Below are 24,116 nucleotides of genomic sequence, written 5' to 3'. Positions count from 1 at the left end.
TGATGCCGTCTAATCTGAAAATGTGTTTTGATGATGAACTTGGTAATGTTTTGGGGCTGCTTGGTTGCTGTGGTGGTCGTTACGGAGAGCTGAAGGGAACAGGAATATTAAATCATGCAGTATCTCGCTGTCAAAAACTGGCCAAGCTCCCCCTTGAAAGTAATGAGGTGTCCTGGGTCTGCACGGCTTTCTCAGGAGGGGAAGGCAGCTCCAGCTGCTGATTTTGTATGAATTCACATTTGATGGGTCCTTCAAATCACAGAATCCCAGGTTGGAAAGGACCTCAAGGATCATCTGGTCCAACCTGTCTTGGCCAAAGCCCGGTCTAGACAAGCTGGCCCGGTCCCCTGTCCAGCTGAATCTTAAAAGTGTCCAGTGTTGGGCGATCCACCACTTCCCGGGGGAGATTATTCCAGTGGCTGATTGTTCTCATTGTGAAAAATTTTCCTCTTGTCCAATTGGAGCCTCCCCAGGAATAACTTGTACCTGTTACCCCTCGTCTTTTCCATGGGACTCCTTGTAAAAAGGGAGTCTCCATCTGCTTTGTAGCCACCCCTCAAACACTGGAACATGGGGATAAGGTCTCCCCTCAGCCTTCTCCTCTCAGGGCTGAGCAAAGCCAGTTCTCTCAGCCTTTCCTCCTGGGGCAGGCTGCCCGTCCCTTGATCATCTTCGGGGCCCTTCTCTGGACCCTCTCCAGCCTGGCCACAGCTTTTTGGGATAGGGGGGACCAAATATAAACACAGCATTCCTGGTGTGGCCTGATGAGCGCCGAGTGGTGTGGGATGATGACTTCTTTATCTTTGCTGTTGATGCAGCCCAGCATCCTGTACCCCTAGAGCTCCAGGTATCTTGTACAGCTACCACGGTGTAGGTAATAGGAGTTAATAATCACCTTTCCTCTTACGCTGTTTTGCTAGTCTAAACCAGGAAAATATTTTGGACTTTGTCTAATGGTGGACTCTCCATTCCTCATCTTGGAAACTTCTTTGTCCCAGCTATGGTTGGTTGGTTTGCTTGAGAAGGTCTGGTCAGGATCACAGTGTTTCAGCTTGGACCCTACCCTCCCTAGAGCCTTCTGCACAGCTGATGTCAGTAGCTTCAGTAGTTAGAAATAAAATGCAAGGCTGGTACTATACACTAAAATTGTCTTCACTTCTTGCATTAAAAACACCTTCATTTTAGTTGTGAAAGATTAAACTGCCACAATGTTCTTTGTTTTTATAACGGTTGTTTCGCCTGACAAGCATGGAAACCTAACAGCTATAGAGGCTGGAGTAACCAGTTTGGTTTTGCTAGTGCTTTTTAGGGTCAGGGCAGCCAGTGACGATATCCTGAATTATGAGTGTCTTATTTGCCAGAGAATACGTGACACATTTCATACAAATTCTAATGCTTTTATACAAAGGTGACCAAGAAACAAAGAGTTTGTGCTGTTTGACATTATTAACGACTATCTTGGTGTAGCGTAGACCAAAAAAAAGCATGATAGCAGTCTTTTCTAAAAGTGTTGGGCAATGACCAAAAATTAATTGGTTAATGAAATAAAAAGGAATGTTACCATTTTCATGGTTTGCATGACAAGCATGTGATGTATTTAAATAGCTATAGATGCATTTATGTATATAGCAGGAGACAGCTGGCAACATCAATGAAGCATGCAAATAAGATCAAATGAACAGTGCATTAAAAAAAAAGATTTAACTACCTTTTTAAGGAACATCATTGAAAAATTACAATTAGTATTAAAATTAATTGGATTTTAAAACTTATCTGTGGGTTATAATCCCTTGATGTTTCTTTTTTCTAGTGAAACCCTTTGAATTCCCGGAAGATAAAGATAAAAATGATTATTAGAGGATTTATCTGTATGTGATATAGAAAAATGTAAAAAATCAAAATGGAAAGCAACTGTTGCAAGTACCAGAAAATTATGCTATTAATTTAAGTGTCATCAGAGCACAAAAGATCACATTTCAGGACTGTGTGAAAATTATTAAAATACTGGAAATAATAGTACTTAAGATGAAGATATTATACTCTAAGATGTGGTTAAGTGACTGACACTATTATATCACTTCAGGTATTATAAAAGTAACAAAATGCTTTTAAAGATAATAAGCGTTACATTTTGAGATTGGCAGTATTCACACTTTTCTGCTTAAGTGCTTTCCTACTTTAATATAATCTAATAACAGCAGGAAAAATGTAGCATTTTATTTCTAAGCTACACCGTTTCCTTCTAAAATATGTATGTGTAAAATATAAAAACTTATTACATATAAAAATCATATTTCTTCATTTGAGAATGTTCACATAATTTGCTTCCTTTTGTCCAGGTGAGAAAGGGAGAAGATAATTACTAAAGGTTAAAGGAAATCATTAAATGTATGTTTTGTGTTATTGATAGAAAAACACCTCTCTAAGAACTGAGCATTTAATTTGCTTTTTCTTTTTGACCCAAAGAACTTGCTCCCAGCCCAAAAGATATCTGAAATCTTTTTGTTATCTTTTAATTTTTTTTAGAACGTCCTTTACCCTCTCTTGATCCGAATTGAAGAAATCTCATCAGTTCTCTCCTGTCCTTCCTGCTTTTCGCTCATGCGTTTCATTGTTCGGTCGTGTCCTGTGTAAACGATTTCAGAAGACCCTTCGGTGCTCCCAAGTCAGTCTTCTTTTTCTACTCTTGAGTTTCCCACTACCAAACAATTTGAGAAAACAAGTTAACCGTGAAGAGTTTGTCTCCAAAGCACTTTCCCCCACCCTTGATCTCCCCTCAGAGCTGCCTTTGACTAGTTTCTTGACACCTTCACTCTTTTCCTGTGGCAGCTTCATCTCTCCCCACGCAGCCACTGTCCGACAGCCCCTTGCTCTCCTGCTGCTCTGTTCATCACGCTTCCCAGTTCCTCCACTGGGTTTGTCTTGACGTTGGGCTCAAAACCCATTATGGGGCATTACTCCAAAGGGTTGTGGGGCATTACTCATCGCTCTCCTCCTCCTCTGGTTCCCTAAATTGATGTTTTGTACCCTCTGGGCTTCTGCATTTGGAAGGGTGTCGACTTGACTGCTGAGTGTTTTCTCGACTTGAAGAAGTATTTCCCTGTAGAAACAGTTACTTCTTTTGTGCTCAGTGATGATTTTAAAAAGACTTCTTTCGCATTGCTGTTCTGTATATTGTCCTGTATAATGAAAGATTTGTCTGATTCCATCTAATCCACTCTCAAATATTGAAATCCCTTGAGTGTAATCCTCTGATTATTAGATGGCTTCTCCTTCTCTTACCGTACTTACATGGCTTGAAATCTAATGTTAAGTACCTGTTTTTGTACTGCTTAATTTTGAGATAATTATGACATTGTTAGGCTATATTTCTTAGAGTCTTTAAAAAATAAATAAGCTACTTTAGTTACGTGGGTATTTCTGTGTATTTGTATTTGGTACCATTGCCATGTTGCTCAGCTGAAGTAGAGACGAAATGTCAGAATGTTAGAGGTTTAATAGCAGCTAATTATGATTTTTACTTAAATTTTACAGTAGTTTGTTACAAGTTACAATGCAAATTGGTAGTTGTTACCAGTTTTCAGAAATGTTTTCTGAAAAGCAGTATAAACCACTACCAAATCCAGGAACGATGTACGTGTATCACAACATGTCACAACTACTGGGATTGGAGAACTCATTCGTCCTCAGAGTACAGCTCTTCTTTACTTGGGCTATTTTCGTTTAAAAAAAAAAAAACCAGTGAGGTTCAACATTTTACGCTACCATGATACAACTGGATACATACTAGATTTTAACACTTCCTACTACCTACAGCTTGTGGGGTTTTTTTTTTTGAATAGTCCGTATGGCTGTCAGTGGAAAGTATATGAAATTTGTTTAAACTTCTTCTTTTCTTAGGATTCCTTAATCGACATTTATAATCAGTTCCTGGCGGCATTAGAATCGCTGAAAGAATTTTGGGATGTCATGGATGAAATAGATGGGAAGACATGGGTGCTTGAGCCAGAAAATCCCACACGGAGTGCTACAACAAGAAGAATTGCAATAGGTATGAAAAGATCTGAAGGAATACACTGGAACTGAGAAGTAAACCTCAGGGTGCTGTTTGCTCATTTAATCAGATGGTGCTTGTTACAGTTAGGAAAATGAAAGGTGTAGTACTTAAAACCAGCAACACACAACTCAATTTGTGTATTAAAAAAACCATAACCTTCCACAGAGTGCTGAACCTCTTTAGGAAATTAATTACAACTTTCTGGTGTTACATAGAATGAAAGTTTCTGCAGGAAAGTATCGTGCATTTGTAAATTATGAACATGTAACTGTCAAAACCTGAGGACTTGCATGATAACTCTTAAAAAAAAAATCACTGTATGTAAAAATAATCAGCTCAGATGAAGCCCTTATCTCAATCACAAATTCGAGATTTTTTTAACAGGCTATTACTTCAGATTGATCCTGTCCTGGAAGAGTGAAAGGACTAGTAGAGTGCTGTCAAAAGGGGGTTAAATGAGGCAGGTGGAAAGGACAGAGAAATAAGAGAAGAGAGGAAATTACAGGCTTATAGTGTTAACCACCTGAAAAAGTACCTTAATTCATATGTTGATGTCTGGCTTTTTAAGGTTTTAATATATATATATAGGATGAGGAGTCTTGTAATTGCAGAGGAGCAACTTGCCACCATGGAGGTTAGAAAAACAGGGGCGAGGGAATGTTTTGATTTTTAGCTTAAATCCAAAATATCACTAGCATATTGTAGAAATGTGGGAACATACAGTGGACCAAAATAGACCTAAGTTGTCCCCGAAACCTGTGGAAGGACCAATGGCCTGCAGAGTGAAGAAGGAAAGGAGCTAGTGGGGTGCTGAGGCTGCTCCTCTACTGGGGGTGCCAGGAGGGACAGAAAAAGTTCAGCACCTGGCTAAAATGACATGGGTCGGACCCACTTTTCCTTTTTGTGTGTGTCTGTGTGTGCAGTCAGGGTGGCTTTATCTTGGTTCTGCTGTACTTTGACACAGACCAATGAAAAGGAAAGAAAAGCCTCAAAAAGCACCTCACGTTAGATCAGTGGAGGGCAGGGCAAGGCTTTGAGCCCTCTGTCGTCGGTCACAGACAATCCGCAGTGCTGGTGAAACTTTGATTTCATTCATTGCAATTTCTTCAAGGAGGGCAAGCCTACCACACCTCTTAATTACAAAAAGTGCTGGGTTTCACCTGGTTTTGTTTAGAAGAGAATTTGCTGTGAGGTTTTTAACCTGGATCTGGAACATTTTTGAGCTGCCTACCCCTTGAATGAGTAGTGGATCATACGAGGATCGGGGGTATCTTGTAGGAGAAAAATATTTGCCATTTAAAAAATATGCCATTGCTTGCTCAGTTCAGGAGTATGCTGTGCAGGGGCTTGACTTTTACTGCTTAATACTGTCTTTCTGCTTCTCTTTTGGACCGCAAAAGATAATGAGGAATTAATTACCCCTCTCCTACCTTTAAAATTTCACGAAGACTTCAGATGGATTATGTCATCTACCTTGAGTTTGATTATTTGGAAATAGGTCTAAAAGTGTTAAGATTAAGACTAGTCTAAAAGAAATGCAAGACTGGTGGGTTTTTTTTAATCAGTTGCTATTTTTAATTACAGTCCATTGCCATTTAAATATTTAATATATACTGGTATTTTGTACAATTAATTTGGATGCCTAACAACTTTATTATTTATCATAATGAAAACCAGCCTGAACTAACGAATTTAAAACTGCTTTTAAAAAAAGGTTAATGTTTCTGTTTTCAAATACTTGACTGCAAAGAAAAGCTTCCTCTATGACTTATTTGCTTTCTCATTTTAGGGAGCAACGTCTCGGTGAACGTAGAGGTAGATCCTCGGCATCCAAACATGCTCCCCGAGTGCTACTTTCTCGGAGCAGATCATGGTAAGGCAGCAGACACGGACAGTTTGTTTCTCCTCTGGAAGCTGATCTCTGGTGAGCAGATCCTAGTGCGAGCTGTCAGACTCCCAGGGTAAACCTCACTTAAGCAGAGCCATGAATTAAGCTGAATACGTGTGTGAGGGACTTTGACACGGAAGTGCTGGGGGTTTTCACAGCCTGAACCTGTTTTGTTCTGAGTGACACTTTTCCAGTGTTTTCCTAGCAGTTTGAAGGGAACCCTGTGTCCTACAGATGATCACCCCATCATGTTTATATTTTAATACCATTTTCTTTTTTAATAAAATTAATTTAATTTTTAAAAAAATTTACTATATGTCCTAAGAGTGTTTGGAAATATATAAGCCTTTTACTCTGTGCCCCACAACTTTTTACTAACTTTTTAAGGTAACCACAATCATTTCTTCAACAGTATGATATTTTTAATATTAGTGTAGTGAATTCCCCAAACTAAAAACTAAGAGCAGTCATTGCCTTCGGTACCTTAATTAATTATAAAACCCAACCCCTGCCTTCCCCTTCAGTGCTGAAATAGGAGAGGTTACGCAGGGTGGGGGAGCAAAAGGGATCCTAAAGATGATGTAATTATTTCTGTATGTTGTTTGCAGTGGTTAACCCTTTGAGAATTAAGCTGAACACCAATTTGCACTTATGGTAAGCATCTTTCCAACATATATTGTTAAACCAAAATGGTATTTGCCCTTCCTAGTGTTGACTTTTCCCCCCCCCCTGTCTCCCACCTGCAGGGATCCAGAAATCAGTTTACTACAAAACTTGAAAGACCTCTTGGAAATTGATTTTCCATCTCGTGCTGTGTTAGAAAAAAGTGTAAGTTGCTTTTTGTTAGTCATCAGTTGTTATTTCCGAATAAGTAAAATTGAAGTGGTCACTTTATAACTGCCAGCAAAAATAAGAAATTTAGAAGAGAGGTAATTGGATTAATATATTGTCATAAGGACTTCTGAACTTCAAGCAACAATTGTCAGAGCTTGTTAACCTCTGATTAGAGGTGCACACTTCCCTGTGGCCTGCGTAGCAGTAAGGCGATTAATAACAGGCTTCGTTATTACAAGGGAAAGAGGAAGTTCCAGAGTAGCTAATGAGATGTGGAAAATCCAAACATTCTGTTATGGATGTTGATGACTTAAGTTCTAATTAGGTAGAGCTGCTTAGAGGGGACAAGAGGCCATCCAAATACTGGTGCATTTCAAACAAACTTGGAATTAATTTTTGACAATGCTGTAACGCTGGATTACTAGCTTTGCTTTCACTTGTGAAATTTTTAAATTAGTATCTGACTGGGGTCTTGTGTCTAATGTCCAAATGTAATGACAAATCATTGTGTTTAATAAGAAAGAAACAATAGGGCCCAAGAGTAAGAAAACACTTGTCAAACTAGATGTAATGCAGTGAGAGGATCAAGTAGGACCTAGTCAAGTCCTGCACATCTGGCAGCCTCTCTCCTTCTTCACGTGCTATGGTGTAAACATATATTGAAGGCAAAGATATTTACTCATTCTAAGCAACAAAGAAACGCAAAGCAAAGACAAATAGATGAAGATGTGGTACCAGCCCTATTTGTTCCATTCAGTTGTACTGGAAGCTAAACGCTGTTGTGTTTTAAGGATTTTGCTAAGGACTGTGGAATCTGCTACGCCTATCGCCTCGCCGGCGCTGCTCCCGATCAAGTGTGTGATGACCCCCGCTGCAGCCAACCCTTTCACCAGGCTTGCCTGTACGAGGTGAAGTAACTAATGGGACAAACTTTGCTCGCTAACTCGCAGATTCTAGAAAATAAGCATCACCCCCTTGCATTTCAGATGAAGCAATATCCTTTCAGGGGTGCTACAAGTCACTGGGTTTCCTCTTGTTGTCTTACCCCCTCCCTGCAGAACAGAGCCTGCCTCATGTTGTGCTTAGACTCTGCCTTGAACACGCACCATGGCAGATGCTGATCGGAGGAACACTCCTGAAAATAGATCCTTCTTGAATTTGTTATGAAACAAATGTGAATTTTAATGCTCTGACTTGTGTTGCAGTGGCTACAAGGTCTTCCTTCTAGCAGACAGAGTTTTAACGTCATCTTTGGTGAATGTCCCTATTGTAATAAGGTAAGGAAATGCAATGGAAATGAGGGATTGAACTAAACTGTGTGGTAGCTTAGATAAAAGCAGAAACTAACAACGTCTGTTGTAAAACTGAATACGTGGCTACTATCTCCTCTTTACACATTAGAAGAAAGAGAAGAAAACTAAACTCCCATGCATTTAATGCATTAGTATTTAACTAAAGGTTTTCTGAAACAGTATAAAGACAGCTACACACCAGTTATCGACATACTAGTGTCACAGTAATTAAATATCACACCCCACTGGATTTCAGGACACTTTTTTAATATTGCAAAGGGTCCAGTTTCCAAAAGAAAAAAGAATCCCACCATCCATAACACAAAACAGCCTTGTACAAACAGTTTGGTGTATCCAGAACTATTGAGTGCAGATTTGAAGCGTTTTAAGAGAACTTGCCTTTAAAAGACACTGACAGTATTATTTTAAAAAATCTTTTCCAAGCCACTAACACTGAAATCTTCAGTGAAGAAACTCTGAGAAAAACCTGCGTGCTGGGAACACCGCTGCACTTAGACTGAAGACATTGAAACAGTGACATCAAAGAAAATACAAGGAAAGTAATATTAGTAGCAGAAGTACGAGTATAGCTATAGTGTAGTGGTACGTTTCGTCAGTAAATGCGAGCTTAACTAGAACAGAGACAGAGGGACTAGTGCTGTCAGAACCAGTTTCTTGCAGTGAACCTGGATGATCTGCAGTTAAAAGTTGATCGTGTTTCTTTTTGGATTCTGGGAATATTGCGTGGGGGTCGAATGGTGGTAATTCCCTTGCAGTGTCTCTCTGCAGGAAAAAAACAATAAACAATATTGAATAAGTGAGATGAACGGGAAGAAACAAAGATGCCATCTAGGTATTTCAGTTATCCTAGAGAATGCAATGCAATTCTTACAAAGTCTTAACACCAGAATTTGCAGTGTGAGTGTACTGTATATTAAGTGTATAACATTAGATGTGATTACAGACCTTCTAAAGAGACATACTCTATATTTATTACTGAAGTCAGCTGAAATTCTTCTATATCTGTAACTTGTTTCCAAAAATGTTAATATATCAAGTCTTTAAAGTGTTCCTGCCAATAAAGTTTTGTCCTGGCAACCCTGGCAGTTACTCTGAAGTTTGATTTGCCATTTTAATGTGTGTAAGTTTTTGCCTTTCATAGCGAAGCTTAAATTCTCCTGATTTCTCACAGATAGCATGAATATGCTGGTAGTGTGGGGTTTGTTCTGGGGGGATAGGGTGGTGTTTGGGGGTGTTTTACATCTCCAGAAGCAGTGTCATCCTTAGCTTACCATTTTGATCTCCATCTCTGACAGGAATCCCTAAACATGATGATTCTGTTTCCCACATATCCCAAGACTTGACCACATTTTCCACTGTCCCTTAGAAAAATGTGTTTGGACTTGCTCTCTGGGGGCTGCCTGACAGCCTCTCACCTCTATACTTCCTGCCTGAACCATTGGTTCTTCCCTGCTTTGTGCCTTAAGAATGTTCCTGAATTTTCATAACCTCTAAAATTTCCTGTATACCTTTCCTTTACCCATCTCCTAAATTACGCGAAAGGAATTGAGAGGAAGTTTGCAAAATGAAATTAACACAATCCTGCCTTTTTTCCCTTTTCCAGTTTCTCATTTAAGTATCTTAAATGTTGTCTGTCATCCATTTTAACTCTCCCTTATTATTAATAACAGTGAGTACCACAGACCTATTCTACATAGATGCAGACTAAATCAGACCACAAATCTCATCTAAATATGGGACCAGCAATTGGTCCCTTTTCTGTAAAAATGTACTTTCCCTTCCTCCTACAAACAGGAGGGAAACACAAATCCCCATGTTACTTTCTGCTGTCATAATCTACCACCTGTACTATGTGCTGTTCAGGTAAACAAGGGAAGTTACACCAGCTCTTTTTCTCCCTCTGTCATGTTGGGAACCTAAATGTGTCTCTTTCCAGATCTGCTTTCTTGGGACTAAAGTGGCTTTTACACAAAGTAAGTAGAGGGATGAGATTTGTGGGAGAAATTTGCTATCTTTTTCAGCTACTATCTTTTAAATTTCACATTGGAGGACTAGGAAATAGCCCTGGAATATCCTTCATGTTACAACGTTGTATTTGTTACTTTGAGTCACTGTTGTGTCAGAACTCCAGAGACTTTTCGGAATCTGTCTACCTTGCTATCAGCCAAAACATCTCCAAAAATTGTTCTGCTCACCACTTTACTGCCTGATGCTCTCAGGTACAGCTGTGCTTTTTCTGCTTCACTCTCCCAGCTTGTACCAGAGTCTCCCGGCAGTGATCAGCAGACTGCTTGAAGCAAAGAATTCTGGATTAATAATAAAGCTATCTTTAAAGTTGCATTTTTGTGCTTATTAGAACTTGTCCTCATTTAACAAGTTATTTTTCTCTATAAAAGAAAAACAGCGTAGAATCTGTTTGTTAAAATATACTTAAAACTCCATAGAAAAGGAGCAGTGTGATTACTAAGATGTACTTCATTCTGCATTATTTTTACTAAAACCCTGATGGTTTTATCCATTTTTTTCATGTACAGTTGAAGAATAAGACTGCATACATTCGTCCAACCCTTTTACACAGTAAATTACCAATAACATTTGAGGTGAGTTAGTTAATTACTAAAATCCTCAGCTTAAAGTGTCAGAATTTAAGAACTTCATTAAAGAGTGCTACGAAGTTTTCCACTATGTAGGAAAGGAAACTACTGAAAGCTTTTCCCAAGGAAACAACAAGGTTCAGAATCAGAGATTGTTGGTTTCCCAACAGTTCTATCTGCACACTGGTGCAGTATTGAAGTGCGCTGCTTTACTTTCAAACTATAAATAAAAAATTGGAGTGGTAGTTTGGGAACAGTATAACCATGCGACTACACCCAAACTTTTAGTGTTTGTGGCAAACACCTAGTTTGCATCGAGTTGATTTAGGCTTTCTTGGGGGCGGGGGGGGTTTACTCTTATTTTTAGAAAAGCTGATTTTTCTTTCACAGGGGGCCACGACTGTTCTGAGGTAAGACCAACAATCTCACCTTTTGTGGGTGGTCGGGCTCCTGAGTTGCAGCATAAATTCTACCTGGCTTCTCTTCAGCCTGGAATTGCCGGCGTGTTACCTGCGCGTGGGCCCCACTTAGGCAGTTCTCTCCTTCCTCCCGCAGCGTGTTTTGCTTCTGGTGCCCTGGTTTCAGTGAAGACCTTGGTGAGCGAAGCCGCCGGTGGACAGGCAGTAATTCTGCACCCTGAAAAGAAGTCAGTAAGGTTCAAAATTCTCCCAGGTACCCTTCTGATACTTGGACCTGTCCGGGTTGAGACAGGCAGCGGGCAATGACTGTGCCCTGTTTGCAGTCCTGGGCTACACAAGAAACCATTGTGAGTTTTAAGTTTAGGATAGCACCTGCCCACTTTGGGAGTCTGAGGCAGAGCTCGTGGCGTTTTTCAAGCCCTTTTCTCCCTTGCCCACCCCAGAAGCTGGACACTGAGCTAACGGAGCAGACAAACTCCCAGGAGATACCACGTGCTACTGCAGCACCCAAACCCTCACCTGCTGAGGCTCCGTTTGGTGAAGCTTCCTGGTTAACTGACTGGGCTTTTCTTCATCTTGGAGTTGTTTGCCTGTTACCCCAGTACGGGCCTTGTTTTGACAGACGTATTCTTCACCTTCCATCTTTTTTTGTGTCTGCTGAACTGGTTTTGGCACAGGCTTTGGTAAGCGAACCTGTTGATGTACAGTGAACAATTTAGTATTGTGAAAAAAAGTCAGTATTTTAGAAAGAAAAATGCTCCCTCTTCAGTACTGAGAACACAGAACGAGAGTAAGCTTTTATCTTTCTCAACAGAATTGGTTTTAGCATTTTAATTATCAATAAATGTCTTCTTCAAAGCACAGAAAGTTAGAGCTATGCTCTATTTAGGAAGTATGCTATAAAATAAACTTCAGTTACACATTTCAGAACATTCACTAATAACCATTATTGGGAATGATGCCAATAAGTCACTGTTTGTTTCATTAACAAGTAGAGCTGAACGCATCTCCTAGCACTGGACTGAGTCAAATGCAAAACTCTCTGAAGAAAGATAATCGCCAAGTCCTCTGACTCGGGTAATCTAATTTAAGAGTTAAGGCTTATATTCTTTTACAGTCTTCTAAAATGTAAATGGGGAACACACGGTGAATAGTTGCAGGAGTTAATGCAAGTTTCTTCCAGTGCTGCTCTAAGCACTAAGTATCAAATGATGTCTGTTTTTGGCTTTTGTAACTTGGAAGACAAATGTAGCCAAAACACAGGCTGTATGCCACATGCCTTTGGTACTTCTGGCACACTAATAACTCTGTAACTGTAATGTTTGCATATGGTCCTCTATGCAGCAGCTGTATCTGAATATAGCAGCTAAAAAAGAAATAATGGGCTGCTTTTTTATACTGCAAATTAAATACATACAGGAGATACAAACAGCACAAACTAAAGACCGTTGAAAGTGCCAGTAGGCACTTCACGTACTGCTTAATCCAAAACACCTTTTAAGAACATAATCCCTAGTTCTGCTCTGTGAAAATTATTAATGCTTAGGAACATAAAGATGTATCTGTTCTGAACAACTCGAGCTAGTTTCAGAAGAGACATAACACCGTAGGTAGCCCCGAGAAACGGAGCAGCACAGGTGAGGTGTGGTGCCACGCCAAGAGTCACCCGAATGCAGGGGCCCAGCCCGTTTCCTCTGGTCACGGCCCCACACAAGAACTGCTCGGCTTGTCAACAGCCAGCTCTGGTATCTTTGCAGAACGACTATGTCACGCTTGAAACACGACTTACAGCACTCGTGAAAATATTTGTCTAAAAATTACCATATGCCACACTAAGAAAAATTACAGGTTGGTATCAATGTCGTTATTTTTTAATGTGAGCTCTAGAAAATCTACCAAGTAGTCAGCTGGCCTTACTGTACTTCATTTGGCCCTAATGCTAGTACTTTTACCACAGGTGAAAAAGCTGGAACTATTTGTCCGATGCTAAAAAAAACCCTTGAAAATGAACGCAATTAATATTTTATCACTTACGTTGGGCGCGCAGTTGAAACAAAACCAGGATGGAGCCACTGCTATGCTTTTATTTCACCTCAACATGCACGATGCCGGGAGCTGCATCTGTAGCAATTCCTCAGCACGTCATCTTCAAGGAGTTAGTGTACAGGATCCCCTTCTTGGTACTTACAGGTGTTTACTGGTCCTCAGAAAGGAATTAACCCCAAATCAGCCCTTTCCTGTGTACCAAACTGGTACAGGTGGAATCAGACAGGTCACCTGGAGTCACACTCTGCTCGTAAGCAAGAAGCGAGGAGCCAGTGGACTGTTTGTAGTGGCTCCCACTATTCTTCGGTTGCCTCTTTAATGGGAGAAGTGTTTGGTGAATAAAAGGAGAGGTGGAAAGGGAATGCGGAGATGAAAAGAGTCAGACCTAGGATAACTACCGGCAGTGCCGTGAAGAGATGCAGTGGGAAGCGCCTGCCTGTCATCCCACACTTTGTCAGGACTGTAGCACCAAAGCGCACCAGGCCTGGAATATCCTCCACAGCCAATAACCACAGATTGAAAAAGCGGATTTTCTGAGAAGAGCAATAAATTTAGAGAAAGTTCAGTTCTCTGCTCTCTGTACTTGTATTTAAAAGCTCCTTAAGTCCTCTGAATAACCCTAGAAATTTCCTTTCTGCAGCTGTCTTGCAGTGAACATTACAGGAAACTTGCTCATGTAATCAGCGGAACTGGCTGAAGAAACATCCTCAAAAAAATAGGTGATCACTGGAGCAGTGCTAGCATTCTTACTACTCCAAGAAGCAAGACCTTCAACATTAGACATTTCTCTGAAAAAGTGATGGCAGGCGCCAAGATTCAGTAATATGCAGACATACTCTCTCTCTCTGATCTTGGTCTTGGCCATCAAAACCAATTCTGCTTAGTCCTGCAGCACAGGAGTGCTGATAACTGACACTCCTCACTCATGGATTTTTCAGTGGGGTTGTGCACTTGCAAACAGCAAGTGCTACAGCAGCTTTTACGGCCTGGAAGGTCAGGATCATCTTTTATGCCAGCATACTGTCAAGTCTTAGGCAGGCAATAAGAAGAAAATAGATTTACTATTCAGTATCTGACTCTAAGAAATCTAAGACTCTTGTGAACCAGAGATCCAACAGGATCAGCTGGAGATCAGTTAACAGCTACCTGATATTTCAATTCAGCTCAGAAAACTGTACAAACTTTAAAAAAAGCTGCTCAGAGTAGTGAGGACAAAGTGGTCACCATCACAGCACAAGAAATACTGTCACTGGAACAGCTTTTGTTTTTGTTAAAAGAAAAAAAAAGTGATATAACCAGAAAAGTCAGTAAAATTGCTAAAATAAGTATCTGTAATTACCAAGATCAAAACCCAGTGCCTTTTTATTAAACATGAACTTTTGTTCTGCCTTCCGTAATACGTAAATAGTGCTGACAATTGGTTTGTGAGGCACTTGCTACAATAAAATGTAATTGTATCATGAGAGAAAGGTGACAATCAGGAGATCATGAAAAAATTACATATTCTCACTGGTGGTTAATTAGCCATGCAAAACCCCCTCAAACAGATATTCTCTTCTATTAGGAATGATTACTATGCAGGCCTACAGATGTCAATACCACAGTCATTCAAATACTTCTTTCCCTACTAATTGAAGGTTGTAAAGCTCTGGTGCCAAGGTTTTGCTTCCAAAGAGCTAATTTATGACTAGAAGGATATTTTATGTCTTCAGTTGCAGCAGCTACAAAACTCAGCAAATCAGAACCATCTGTGCACTGATACTTGAATCACCATTCATCTAGCAGCCTATCAGTCACATTAGTTTGCATCCTGCATTCTTGGCTCACGTACACTTGTGATGGTCCAAAGTTCACCAGAAATATTAAAAATGAATGGTCCCCTGACCCTGCCTTATTGCACACGCATCAGAGACAGAAACGGGGCTTTTGCATACGGGGAGTTTCGAGGCAGAGGTATGATGGGACTGACATTTCACAGCACGTCCAGCAAGACTGCTAATTACCTCAATCTCCACTTATTAAAACATGGTTTTATTAACTGTATCGTTTCAGACTTAGAAGTACAACAGGAAAATATAACACGAGAGCTGTCAGTTTTAAAACGCTGCGTTAGCGCATCGCATAGCGCCGCATACCAATAACACAGTTAAATCCCAGAATAATACCTCCTCCACATTAGTGGCTGCAGGAGTATAAAGGCAAACGACAAAGAACAGTTTGAAAGCAAGAAAATGAATTAAACGCTTTCACTAATAAAGGTAACTTCGCTTTTAATCTGGAACGAAGGAAAAACCTGGCATTCAGGCTGGTCTTCAAGATGTTAGTGAACAAAGTCCTTGACTTGCCCATTATCCTGAAAGTAAATCATTCTCTGCAGACCTACTGCTTTGAAGTGAGAGGCTGTAGGTCAAAAGGACTCATGACAGTTCTTCCTCCTTAAGGGTTGACATCCCACTTTTTAGCAAAGCCAGGGGAAACGGGAATTAACAAACATGGTGTATTTAAGGCAAAAGAACTGCTGCGTCAGTCTCATTTTGAGGTCTTAAACTATTTCCTCTTCTCCAAAAGAAAAGGCAACAATCAAGCAGGCGATGTCAGAAATAATCCCAGAGCTGTCTTACTTACTTTGGACGCTTTAGCAGCACAGTGATCCCGCGTGCGTGCTGCAGCGGAAAATTCCAGAGGGCCATCGTAGCGAGCTCCACTTGACTCCAGCCCATCCAGCAGGATTTTCTTGAGCACTTGGTACTTTGGCTTCTCATCATAAGCTAAGCCATAGACACATGCCAAAAACTTGGCTATTTCACCTGCAGAGCATATTTTAATGTAAATTTCACTTGGTGTAGACCTAGAACTTCAGTAAGATTTTCATTCCAAAAGGGATGCCAATCCTGCATTGCCAAACAAGATGACACAATTTCAGCTGAAGACACACTCAAAACACAGAACTGACAATATCTTGTCTTTTTCAGATGAGAAAAGGAAAAGATAGACTTGGATAAACAAGCGATCCCTTAACTGCTATGTCTTGTTATGCTCATGCACTAATTCGTATAGTACCGAAAGCTACCTGCCTATAAAAATTAATCAAAATACTTTATCGACAAATATTGATAGTTCTGTGTAAAACACAAGTATTTTATACTTGATAGATCATAATACCCCTCTAATTATTAACTACTCTCAACAACACTATTTTAATCTGCATAGATATTATATTTTGAATGCTTTGGAGAAAAGCAACTTTTTTTTTTGCTTCTAATTGGACAAATATTGATTTTGAGATTACTTCCTAAAAGGGTCTAACAGCAGCATTCTTTTGCTATCATTATAGAGTGACTTCAGAAACAGGGAAACCACTGAATGATCAGAAATTATGCTATTAGGAAACACATATGGGGGGGATCAACCTTTTCTTTCAGCTGATGACCCAAGTATACCCTAAAACTGGAGATATTAGCATCCAGAAAAATCCCAGAAGTAAAGGTTTGTTAAATACGTATACACACCATGAATACACTTTCTGTAATACACAAGACGTTCCAATAATTCCAGTATAGAAATGCTATGAAAATAAGTGAATAAATCAAAAATAGATACAGACCTTTGAAGGAAGTTTGGTGTTTTCCCTGGGTTACTTTTGTATTTCAGTGAAGGAGGAAACATATGACAAGACAAACTGTCCATTCATTTGCTTTTTCTAACTCTGAATACTAAGCAATAAACCTTTTGCAGACAGTTGCTTACTATTTCCATACTAACAGCTACTTCTGTTGCTAAGATAGTCACTGCTTCCTAACACCTCGCGTTACATATGGCTAAAGATCCCTTATGTCACTCTATGCCATACATCACAGATGAGACTGATCAAGATTTTTATACTACCACACACTGGGGCTGAAAATTTAGCCCTCAATGTCTATTTCAGCTACTTAGTACTTGTTTATGGGATAATGCAGGAAAGCAGCAGAAAAAGAGTTCCTGCAATAAAAGCATTAAGTATCCCGAGTATCCTGTATCAGTAAGCATCAAGAATCATTTATTGCAGAGCGACCAGCATTTGACAGCAACCAGAAATTTACCTTCTCCCCTCGCAGTAAACAAGCCTTTAAGCTAAAAATGCTTAAAATACAGTAAGCTTGTACATGAAGGGCCTGATCCAGCTCCACTGAAACCAGAACTATTAGTTCAATTAAACTGCACCCGGAATTAATGAGCGTGACATATAACCTACCAATGAGTATTACGTAACTCCTGTGTTAGCAGCTAACGACAGACACTGGAGGCTGAACCCTTCTGCTGGCCAGGTTTGTGCCAGAGTGGTTCACGCAGGCTCCATTTCAGGGCCTTGACTCAAGGAGGACTCCTTGCTTGCGTGCTATATTTCACCCTAAAACCAGAGCCTGGTAACACTGCATGGGCTCAGGCCTGGTGAAGGCATCTGCCCTAAGGTGCAAAACTTAGCAATTACATTTAAGATTTTAAACTGAAGACTTTGTTAAACTTGTGTTACTTACCTTCTGCCTCTCCCAAACAGAGCAAGACATTTCAGTGTTTTTTCTAACAGGCTAAAGAGCTAGCTGGTACGTAGTACGAGTACACTTACCACAGCTGCTTCCAGAAGAATCCCATTCCATCACTGAATGTGGGAGCTCATCCATAAGTCTGGAACAACATGAGAGTGCAAGAATTTAATGTGGTTTTGAAGCAGGTGATTCTTCATTTGGGATTTAGGAAGACAGCAAGTCTCAATTCCAAAGGGAGTGGACCTCCGGGATAGCTAATGATTCACAGTACTGCTTTTAAAACAAAATCTCCTCTTCCCAGCTACATTTTTAACTCTTTGGAGACTGCTGATTTCACCAAGACCAGGCTTACAGCTAAAGCCTGTACTTTAACTTTTTCTTTGTAGATGTTTTAACCTTTCTAGAAAGAAAAATAAAAATCCTTTGAGCTGAGATGGCTTGTTCTGATGTCAGCTTAATGATTAATATTTGTATTTTGGAATTTAAGAAGCAGTTCTGGGCAGCCTAGGGGTCATTTAGCATCAGATTCTTTCTGCCATGTAGCTCACAGGCAGCTGGGTGATGGCTGTCAAAATTACAAGCAGGCATGGCAGGGACAAAAGGGGAGAGGGAGGTTAAACGACCTGAAGTCCCATGCACTTCATAAACTGAAGAGCGGGGCCACAGATGTACTTTCCATCTACCCAGAAACAGAAATAGCGAAGGACGCTGGAGCTCAGAATCAATCGCACCCTAAAAACAGGCAAAGTAATGCCAGCTCTCATCTTCGTGCAGGCATGACCCCAGATGATCTCCTAAGTGAAATCTGTTAGTTAGATCTCCTAAGTAATTGAAACCTGTTAGTTCAGTCTAGCTGTTAATACTCTTACAGGATCCTTTCTGTTTGTTTGAAGGAGTCATAAAGCTCCATCAGTAAGTAACAGGATGTTTTCCCAAACGCATACAGTTGCAGTACATCAGCTAATAACCTTCAACTCAGTAATCTGTTGTTTAGTATCTGAAGTAGGGGTTTCAGTTTTGGGGAAATAAAAACATTTAAACATTAAAATCTTCCTGTAATCTGGCATAAATTCCAACTCAAATGGAATCTCCTCCAATTATAGCACGGTGTGAACATTTCTAAACTCAAATATACCAGCAGCCCTTAAATACCCCCTTACTAATGCCCAAAGCTTTGGCACAGCTGCCTCACTGCCCCAGCATTACTGGGAGAAAAGACTGAACTCGTAGTGAAGGGATGAGAGAATGAGGCAACTGGTGAACGACAGCACTGGAGGTCCTGCTTTCAACTACACCCCACCTTCCAGGCCCAGCCCCTTCTTCACCATCACACAGCCTCTGCAGCAAAGGACTGGCACGCTCAGAAGCGATTCAACTGTGCTGCTGTATTAACTTATGAGCAACTGGGTACATACACACATCTATCCAGATGTCTATTTCTGGCTTTTGAAAACAGTATTGGCACTGAAAATTAAGATAAATAAAAGGCGATGACCTGGGCAAGTTATTTAATACCAAGAACGTAATTCATTAGACTAACAGGCTATTTCTGATCAATGGCATCGGTATCATTTTCTGTGCATTTCCTTGAAGCATCTGTTTGCTTGGCATCCTGAACAAGCTAGCAATCTAAGGGTTAACCGCAAGGGGAGAATTAGTGAGGCATTAGTGAAGCAGCTTGATTGATTAAATTGATTTAACATTGAATTGTATAAGTGTTACCTTGCAGGGGGTTGCGTAATGATCAGAACTTCTAAAGGAGAAATATTAAACATAACGTACGATGTCAACATTTACAGATGCAATCTGTATTATCCACAGGCTGCAGGCTAACCTTTTTCTCTGTTGAGAGCCGATGCCACACTGAATTTGCAGATTGATTTCTGTGGATCAGCTATCCCTATTGTGTACCTCTGTTGTGACTTGCCCTACTTAAAAGTTTGCTGCCTCCTCCAATTGTGATGTTACATTTATGGGTAACTACTCTTCTGTATAGCCTTCTACAGGCTACACTGTACCACATGCAATTAACTCTCTCAAGTCCCAACTGTGAAAGCAGAGAAAGAAACACTAACACACTGTTGCTTTAGTAAGCTCTAAATGAGTCATGCTGGGAAAAAAGAAAGATTTTAATCAAGTTCTTTAGTATCTTGGTATTTAATTGTTTGTAACGGCAGTAGGCTTATATAACATTAAAAACCTACATAAAACCATCTGAAAAATAGTATCATATAGAAAGTGAAATAAATTGAATGCACATGTGGAAAAACTTCCAAGAGATGTTTGTACTATAGTCTCTATAAAGCACCCACGAAGTTGAATGGAAACACACAACCACCTTCTGCATGTGCAATAAGGCCTGCACTAATTCACAAATGTTTTCTTTAAAAAAAGAGTACTAAAAAGCCCACACAGCAGACAAAATGACTGCATACTGCGCATTTGAATTTATCATATCTCTACAGCAGTACATACATAAACACGTGGAAGTGGGTGTATCTGCACGTAGAGTTCACATTTTTAACTGCTTCTAAGATCGCTCAATTAAGGAAAATTTTTTCGGCTTTCTCGTAAGGTGCTATTCTACACGATGTAAAGTTGTCTTTTTCAGACCTGTTCTGTTAAGCGATGAGGACGTTGCAGGGTTCTAGGGTGGTGTGTGTGTACTTGCGTGTGCCATTTTATATTTACTTTGTTTTTGCAGTCTGGACAGCCACAGGGTCCTTCAGGTTCTGTTCCCAGGGCAGCTTCCCACATAACCATTGCAGCATGCAGTAGCCAAGGATTTCAAGGTCACCTCGTCTGGATGGGGCTAAAATGTGGGGGAGAGAGGGGAGAAGAGGGGGGGGAAAAAAAAAAAAAAAAGAAAAATAAGAACCTCATCTTAGGAAATAGAAAAGACTTTGATTGAACTAGTGTTGATGAAATATGAAAAAGCCAAATGGGCAGCGTGTTTTGTTTATTCAGCTGTATTAGACCTAAAACGCCGCGGCATTTGGCCGCAGTCCACAGACAGGCAGTGACTTGTTACTGCTGAAGTAAGGGTCAGTTTCCTCACCTCCTCCAACTTCATCCTTCCTCAGTCTGGCCTGTCACATGGACTTGATCCCCATGGCCTCTGACATGATCCAGACAGCCCATAACTGAGTACCAACACTTTCTCAAAGAGCCAAGCAGTAAAACAAAGAAATAAATGTCTGCTGCTAAATTGCTAACACATGTTCCAGGAAGTCCATGGGGTCCACATTGGTCATGCAGGGACCCTGCGAGTGCAGACTAAACACTGATGGCCTTTCCTGTTCTCCTCCAGAGCTATTTGAACTTGGAAGATAGGACAAAACTGCCATCTAGTGTACATTTACACACCAAGGTTGTCTGCTTACAACTCCCATGGACTGTTTGTTTAGAGAGTCATAGCACAGGCTAAAATACACTTGCTGTTTGGCAAGTCCTCTGTAAACTTACCACTACTGCTTCCAAAAAGGAAGTTACTTCAGGAACAATTTACACTCACTCTGCACACCACAAAACAGATACACTAACTACAGAAAAAAAATGCAGTAGATATAACTCAATCAAAAATTAACCCCATCCCCAAACATCATCATCTATGCAGAAAATCAAGTAACTGAAGTTAATCTATAGATTGACTTTTCCAAGAAAAAGAGGGGTGAAAAAGTGCAATACTAATAGAATTGCTGTTGCTTGCTGCTATTCAGAGGAACCCAAACTTGAAAAAACTGAACAAGCAGGATTGCTGCAATATTTCTTTGTACACATTTAACTTGCAGCCTATAGTTTGCAAGTCAAGACCACATGGAATCTGCAAAACCAGAAACTGTTAAAGGTGATTAAAGAAAGGCAGATGTGGAAGTTAAATTTATGCTTTTCCAAAATGAATTTGCACTTTTCAGGAAGGAAAGAAGATTTCAGATTTGTTCAGTACTTTTTGTCTAGCCTAAAGACTAGTAGTTGAGCATAGTGCTGTTAATCCAGCTGTAAACAGATATCATATTTTATGGGCCTTCATTAAATAAATTCCAGAAAGTCACTCAGCAAACTTATCTTTTAATTTACAAAGTCATCTGCTAAAAGCTATGGTGCCAACACATCATAACTGTTTCTTGTTACCGTACACACATTATAGTAAAAGCAGAAGATTAGTTGTTATACATTCTCTATCTTAACTGCTATTAGACTATGGGATTATTAAAGGCCCTTCAATCTAACAGAAGCTGCACTATCCCTTGGGTGTCGTTTATTTTCTGCACTAGATTCAGCAACGTCCTAATGCAAGACTTGGCTCTCATATTAAAATAAAAACACAATCTCTACCACTTGCTGTTCTGTAGTGATTTCTTCAGCCGTAAATCTCCTGTTAACTGTGGAACAATTCCATTCATACGCATGTGTTCACAACTCCTTTTTCCATTATGGCAATTCCAAATTATAACCATATAAACCAGTATTTTTGATTGCAGATTCTCTAATTTTCACACAATGCTTTTCTGGCACCTGCTCGTGTAAGATGGGCTCCAGAAAGTGGCCTTTTGAGAAAAATTGTCAAAATTACAATGGACCGCTTTTTTCCACTGAAAGGCTAATTGATACGAGTCTGTAAATAATGCTAAGTCAATTAGATTTCAGAAGCTAACCTAAGATAACTCCCTTTCTGACAAAACAGTCCCCGGAGAGTCAAGTTTACTTCAGTTAACAGTTTGGCCATGACTAATTACCTTCTCACACACATGCAGATCTTCCAGCCGTTTCCAGACTCACACCAGGGCAAAGCCAACACAAAGAGGGAGATGTGTGCAAGTAAGACTTGACTCATACCTTCCTAAAGACACAGCAGTCAGCTGGGAGGGGGGAGTACCTATAACTAAGCCATACATCTCTCAAAAATAAAAGGGGAAATGTTTTACAGAGAGATGGTAAATTCCCATATCGCTTTATCTCCCAGGTCACTGCAAGTGTTACTCCATAAAGACATTTACATGTGTTTTTCATAGAACCACATGAAAATGTCAACGTTTGATTATTTGACTGTACTAGCCTATTCTTTTTCTCTGCTACCTTGTCAGCTCAATATTAGAGATGCTAACTTCCTCAACTTTTAAATTCACTTAGATCCTTATAAAAAAAGTATTCAACTAATCTTCAATGAATTACTATTATCTGTGAACAATGGAATAATTTTTAAACCCAAAGAAAGCACTAATACATAAATTTCAACTATATGTTTACTTGAAAAAATAACTAATACAATTGGAGATTACAAGAATTATTGATAAACATCAGAGAAGTCAATCTGGCTTCATTTTAAATGTGATAGTCATGCAAAAATAAAACAATCCTGCTTGATAACTTGTCACTTTTACAAGAGTATACATTCAAAACAGTACTTATGTAAATCAAAATCTTACTTCTATGTACACTAAAAACTTGGGGTTTTTTCTTTCTTTTTTAATAGATATTTGATTTCTGCTTTTCTATTAACCAAGATTTTTTTATTATTATTTTAATCTCGTATGAAATACTATTTAATGGTAACTTGTTGGCAATATTTTATTTCACAACACTTTCATTATAGTTTAATTTTTTAATTTTAAGATTTAAGGCCTGATTCTGTCCTCACTCCTGCCAAGATAAATCAGGAACAAGTCCACAGAAGTTAATGAATTAACAGCCATGTCAATGAACTCAAGAGTTAGGCCATAAGAAGTTTTATATACGCTGCAAACATGTACTCAACATGCAGGCACAGGATTCAACAATAACTCAGGATAACACAACTGAAGCAATTCACCCTGAGAAGAAAATATATTATGTTTCTTTGTACACAGGATTGGGCAGCTATCCGAGTCCTATTTTATATTCAGATTACTAGTTCAAAATAGATCATAAATGGTATCACACTGACCACAATATGCTCTCAAAACTACACTGCTCCCAAGATATCATCTGAAACCCACGTGAAAATGGGAGTTTTCCTCTATGGCCCCATTAAGCTAACTTTCTCAAGCCTTTTGTAAAGATCTAGGAGGCTAACGAGTAACAGATGAAATGTTCTTCTATTATTTTTAATTAGCACTGTTACATTATAATTTCACCATTAGTGTTTCTTTAGATTGGAAGCTTTTCATAAAAAGGATCATTTTAGTTGCTCATATTGCATCTACATGCAGTGGAACTTCCAATTCTCACTGGTATTACAGCATAGAAATTCATGTTAATTCACAAACAAATCTAACTCATACCATAGCCATTAATCCAAAAGCCCATAAAGGAAAGGAGTATTAACATGACCATGGAGGAACAGAATTATGTTAAAAAATTTATCATCACAATGTTTTAATAAATGAACTAATAGTGATATAACTGTTTAACTCAAGGTTGAGATGACAGACAAACACAGAAATTGTCAAAAACCTGTGCC

The 24,116-nt window shown here is 39.5% G+C and overlaps 2 protein-coding genes across 4 annotated transcripts in view; one reads left to right on the top strand and one right to left on the bottom strand.

Moving 5' to 3' along the window:
- FANCL (FA complementation group L) overlaps positions 1-8,777 on the top strand; it is a 31,667-nt gene extending 22,890 nt beyond the window's left edge. The window contains exons 8-14 of the mRNA XM_074817125.1: positions 3,901-4,051; positions 5,847-5,930; positions 6,554-6,599; positions 6,692-6,773; positions 7,571-7,687; positions 7,985-8,056; positions 8,516-8,777. Of these exons, the coding sequence (XP_074673226.1) occupies positions 3,901-4,051; positions 5,847-5,930; positions 6,554-6,599; positions 6,692-6,773; positions 7,571-7,687; positions 7,985-8,056; positions 8,516-8,551 (588 nt within the window). The 3' untranslated portion in view covers positions 8,552-8,777. The remainder of the gene's footprint in view (positions 1-3,900; positions 4,052-5,846; positions 5,931-6,553; positions 6,600-6,691; positions 6,774-7,570; positions 7,688-7,984; positions 8,057-8,515) is intronic.
- VRK2 (VRK serine/threonine kinase 2) overlaps positions 8,318-24,116 on the bottom strand; it is a 46,807-nt gene continuing 31,008 nt past the window's right edge. The window contains exons 9-15 of one of the 3 annotated variants that reach the window (XM_074817124.1): positions 20,369-20,489; positions 17,758-17,816; positions 15,777-15,958; positions 11,625-11,798; positions 11,116-11,322; positions 10,288-10,379; positions 8,719-8,854 (exon numbers count right to left, since the gene is read on the bottom strand). In XM_074817124.1, coding sequence (XP_074673225.1) covers positions 10,308-10,379; positions 11,116-11,322; positions 11,625-11,798; positions 15,777-15,958; positions 17,758-17,816; positions 20,369-20,489 — 815 coding nt within the window. In that variant the 3' untranslated portion in view covers positions 8,719-8,854; positions 10,288-10,307. Of the gene's footprint in view, positions 8,855-10,287; positions 10,380-11,115; positions 11,323-11,624; positions 11,799-15,776; positions 15,959-17,757; positions 17,817-20,368; positions 20,490-24,116 lie in introns of all 3 variants that reach the window. The other 2 variants (XM_074817122.1, XM_074817123.1) reach the window with 2 other exon arrangements.

Source organism: Strix aluco, chromosome 3, assembly GCF_031877795.1.
Source record: "Strix aluco isolate bStrAlu1 chromosome 3, bStrAlu1.hap1, whole genome shotgun sequence".
NCBI lineage: Eukaryota > Metazoa > Chordata > Aves > Strigiformes > Strigidae > Strix > Strix aluco.
The sequence above is the reverse complement of the archived record's forward strand: the minus strand, read 5'-3'. Positions and strand labels throughout refer to the sequence as shown.